The sequence below is a fragment of the Formica exsecta genome, unplaced genomic scaffold, assembly GCF_003651465.1.
Source record: "Formica exsecta isolate Colony F162 unplaced genomic scaffold, ASM365146v1 scaffold258, whole genome shotgun sequence".
Taxonomy (NCBI): domain Eukaryota; kingdom Metazoa; phylum Arthropoda; class Insecta; order Hymenoptera; family Formicidae; genus Formica; species Formica exsecta.
Genome location: NW_021849849.1, coordinates 827,162 through 832,077, shown reverse-complemented (window position 1 = coordinate 832,077; position 4,916 = coordinate 827,162). Strand labels below are relative to the sequence as shown.

Below are 4,916 nucleotides of genomic sequence, written 5' to 3'. Positions count from 1 at the left end.
TATATATATTACAAGGATATCTTGTCATAATTCTTATTGTTAGTTATTTAGCGTGTTTTATCATTAAGGAAAAATAGAGAATCAGCATTTTATGAACATTAAAGCTGCAATCATTTTCTTTTTTATAGCTTAAAAAAACTAATATATTTAAAAGTAAGTAGTTAAAGTAAGACTAGAAAGCTGATTAGTTAGTTAAAGCACACAAGCCCATATATAAAAATTTTTAAGTAAATGCTTGAAATGATTTTTTCTTAAATATTTTATATTTCAAATCAGTGTAACTTTAAAACAACACATTTTTGATCTTATGTTTACTGAAACTTTAAATTTTTTTCATATCTTGAAATGAATGAGAAATTACTTTCCTCTGGTTTTGGTTGGATTTCTATTTTGGACTGTATATATATATGTATACATCATTTTTTCTCACGTTATGTTTCAGAATATAAAAAGAAGTTGTATAGCTTTCAAGAAGATGCAGAACAACTGGAAGGTTTTCAAACACAAGAGATGGCAAAAGTTAAACATCTTGTACGTGATATTAAAATAATAATGTATATAAGAAAGATTGATTATGACTTTTTGTTTCTATTCTATATACTTCTATTCTATATACACCCTGTATATATAGATGTACATATATTTTTAACAAAATTCTGTATATTGTTAAAAAAATTGGGGCATTGGGTATTGCAATAGCGTGATTAAATTTTTGAAATATAGTATATTTATTTTAAATTTATTGCAATAGCGTGATTAAATTTTTGAAATATAGTATATTTATTTTAAATTTTTTACATATATTTAATTTTATTTATATATTTATGGTTATTGCCAAGGTGAATCCAATAATGTATGGCATAAAGTTGTCAAAATTCGTTAAAATTTAACGAACGCAAAAGCATTATTATGAAAAAAATTCTTTAAATAAAAACAATTAAATTTTTACCAAATATTATCTTTGATTCCATTTTTGCATGAAAAATCATCTATTATTTGGTTACTATCGTTTTTGCATTCTGTATATAATTTTTTTAATTCTAATATATCTTATTAATTGAGACAAATTAGATTAAGTATATAATGATAATTTTTTGCAGTTGTTGGCAAAAGAACAGGAAGTAGAGGAAAAGACGTATCATTTAAAAACTGCTACAGCGGAAATAGAAAGTTTGAAGACAGAAGTTTCCCGTCTTAGACGATATGAAGACGAATTAAACAATATACAAGTAAGTTGATTGGATTATAAGTTTAAAGCTTTTTATTTATTCAAATTTATTAATTATTATTTACATAAACGGTTTGTTAATTTTTTAAATAATTTAATTATGTCGCATATTTTATAATATTTTTAATATTATTTAAATATAATTATTAGAGCTTGTTATGGAATATATATTATATATTATTATACATACTATTAAAACTAAAGAAAATTTGTGAATTTTCATAAATTATATGCTTTTTTATTTTATATAATATATACCACTTGTATAAGTGGTATAAGAAACAACTTTTTGTTTCTCAACATTATTTTTTTAAATACGTTGTGTGTGTGTGGCAACACACGCGAGCGTGCGGGTGTGTATGTATGTGTGTGAGAGGGGGAAATTCGCATCTCTCTAATTAGCACCTCTCTTTTGCCGTGCGTGCGCGCTGGCGTATTATGTTTGACCACATAACAATATATCCAAATTAGGACCCGTTCTTATTCATAGTCTGTTTTTATATTTAAGATCATCTTAAAATTATGGTCTTAGATCGTCTTAAGATTCCACAGCCCTTGTTTTTAATATAATCTTAAATATAAGACGGGAGACTATGAATACGGGCGTAGGCATTGCTCAATTGAGCACGTAATTATTGGATATTATCCAATTGGTACGATGTAAACTTCACGATTGGACCCCGATTGACGCTATTTAGGATTAGAAAAATGTTTATTTTATGAAAGCTATTCAATTTTTTTTCGGTACAGTGAAAAACATTAGAAAACGCATACAATAAAAAAACTTATTTTAGGAAATCGCACTAAAATCTTTAAAATATTCTCTCTTTACCTAGAATTTTGAGAAAAAAAAACCTGGTAAATCAAGGAATTTTTTTACTCAATTGATGCATTTTTCTAATATCATCATTTTTATAAGAAAAACAGGCTTAAGCGATAAAATATATTATACATTAAAATATACAAAAAGCAATTCTTTGTACTTCTTTTTACTATTATGTATTTTTTGAACTGGCATGTAAAGATATGATATGTAAAATATTAGCAGTGCTTATTAAGAGTACTAATTTAAAATGTAACTCTTTTTAATTTTTCCGCAGTTAATCAATTGAACGATATGTAAATTGAATATATGGGTAAACTATACATTAAAGTAATATAAATGATTGTTGATAGCTCAGAATTGGCGCATTTTTAAGCACGCTTATTTATGAAGAAAGGTTTTTTATATTTAGAGTAAGAAAGAAATAAGGGATTTTATATTTATATATTACGTATTTATATACTTTGTATTTGTATTAATGTTTTTGACTATTACCTCGCTTTTTGTTTCGTCACAGTTGCTATAGTTTTTTCTGCACCTTTTATTATTGACATGCCGCTGAAACATAAACTCATGACATACATATTACATGTGACTCTTGCTGTAGTAAAACAAATTAAAATTACGTGTGTTCCATAACTCTTAGATGTAATAACAATTTTATTATAACTTAATAATTTTCATATATACTGTGCTGTTTAATCTCTTAATTGGAAGACTTTCAAACTAATTCATTACAGTTACTATTGTGTTCGCAAAAAAATTATATTTGCAAATTGTTAAGGAGTGATATTAATTCTTCTGTTTAATCCAAAAATAATTGATGTTCTTGCATGAATAACCGATCTTATTTTTGGGATTTATGGATATATATTTTCCATATACATATACATTCACGTAATATCGTCGGATACAATAGGAGACAATTTCTTTGAGTTATGGAACAATAGCGTTGTTAAAAGTGATATCAAAAGTTCTGTGAATACAACGCACGCATGAAGATTGGAAAACTTTGGTAAACGAGAGCATCGAAGATCAGAGTTAGGCGGTTATTTCCGCTAATTCGTTGCTGCTATCGCTGATGCTAGAGGTACGTTTTTAAGGCTTCGCCGCTATTCTGTTCGTTATGCTAGAATGATCATGCAATAGCTTCATTGCTTATGCCTGCTTCAACATATTTGGAATATAAATTCTTAATATTCAATAAAAACTGAAGCAAACTCTACACCTGATAATAATGCATGTATTACACACTTAATTGTGGCATCATTTATTATATTCAGATATGAGACAAAGTTTTTGTTTTTCTTTTCTCTTTTGTGGATTTTATACTTTCATGAGATATCTTTTAATTATACAGAAAGTTATATTAACTTAATTAGTTTTATTGTTTTGCATTAAAAAAAAAAAAAAAATGCGGAAAGGAATTATGTTTTAATATATAATTGTTATTTTAACTCTAATAAAAAAAAAAAAATCGAGAAATATTGACACTAGGCGAACGTTAGATTTATTGCTTTTCGTTTGCCTTTTCGTATTTTTGCTGTTTTGTCTCATGGAATGATATATTATCTCTTATTTCTGATTTAGCGAAATTTAATTCGCATATTATGGCTTTGATAAGATTTGCCAGGGAGGCTTTATAAGAAAAAAATAAAGCTAAATATATTCTAATAAAAAAGCCCAGCGAACAATGTTTGGTAACCAATGTTCACTTTCAGGATGAAATGGAGACGATGCGTCATTCTACGCAGCGAGAGAAAGCGCAGCTTTCCTGTCAGTTAGCACATACGGAGGAGGAAGTACGTCATCTGAAGGACAAAGTGTTCGTGCTGGAGCAAAGGATCGCTCTGGAAACAAACGACCAAGTGACGGTTGACGAAAGAATAGCCGATCTAATGCGCGAGAGGACGTTGTTGGAAAGGAAGTTGGAAGAGGCGCATCTTCATCTCTCCGATATAAAGACTTGCTGGTCTGGCAAGATTTCTAGTCTTGAAACGCAAGTTGGCAGACTTAGTAGGCAAGTAGGCGAGGAAGGACTGGAGCGCAGACAAGTCGAGCAGGAGAAAGAGAAACTTAAACACAGAATCAAACAGCTAGAAGCCGAGATAGAGGTGAACAATATTGTTATAACTACAAAAGACGCTAAGCTTTTGCGCATGACAGAAGACATTGACGAGATGGCTACGGAACTGAAAGAGCTCCGGGCCAGCGTCGATGACGAGGTGGAAGAATTTAAACGCCAAATTGTGAGTTACCGCGACATGTAGTGGCAAAGTGCATGGGCTAGATTATCTCTTACCGAAAATTTTTTCCAAATTCTGATACAAAATCATTTCTGGTAGGTTTCGTTACAAATGATCATAGTATTGAATTATTTATAATGTACAAAATTCGTTGTTGCTTATGTTTCTTATAACTTTTTTTTATTAATATTATTGCGATCTTAGGACGCAATAATTTTACGATATAATATATCCTTTTTTGTTATTTTCATCAAAGACTATATTGCATTTTTTTTAAGATGCTTTGTCTGATATCTTCTTGTATTAATATCTTCTTATTTTGTTATAGTTATTTTATATATTTTTAATATGCATTTGTCGACGATGAATTGGCAGCTTAGATGATTTTCGATTCTGTTACATTTCGTAACTTCCATTACATTTGGAATGTGCAGCCGATTGTCCCGATCATTAAATTTTATAAGACTGATATGAATTTATTTTCTAAATAAAAGATATATATTTGCATAACTTTTGCAATATATTATATTTTAAATATGATATATTTAAAATTTTCTTAATGTTCCTCATCTTTTCAAAATCTTATACAACTTTTAGTAAATATTGTTATTAGATGATT

General features: G+C 28.4%; 1 protein-coding gene across 1 annotated transcript; it reads left to right on the top strand.

Moving 5' to 3' along the window:
* Nucleotides 1-345: 345 nt before the first annotated feature.
* On the top strand, nt 346-4,910 carry LOC115236555 (golgin subfamily A member 1-like). Its single transcript, XM_029809080.1, has 3 exons — nt 346-531; nt 1,101-1,229; nt 3,773-4,910. The coding sequence occupies exons 1-3, from the start codon at nt 346-348 to the stop codon at nt 4,319-4,321; spliced, it is 864 nt and encodes a 287-aa protein (XP_029664940.1). The 3' UTR covers nt 4,322-4,910.
* Nucleotides 4,911-4,916: the final 6 nt, after the last annotated feature.

Excerpts from the sequence above, each read along its gene's own strand:
- LOC115236555 (XM_029809080.1), top strand. The coding sequence starts at position 346 with ATGAATGAGAAATTACTTTCCTCTGGTTTTGGTTGGATTTCTATTTTG. Across the intron at positions 532-1,100 it reads TGGCAAAAGTTAAACATCTT|TTGTTGGCAAAAGAACAGGA; the intron begins GTACGTGATATT and ends AATTTTTTGCAG. Across the intron at positions 1,230-3,772 it reads ACGAATTAAACAATATACAA|GATGAAATGGAGACGATGCG; the intron begins GTAAGTTGATTG and ends GTTCACTTTCAG.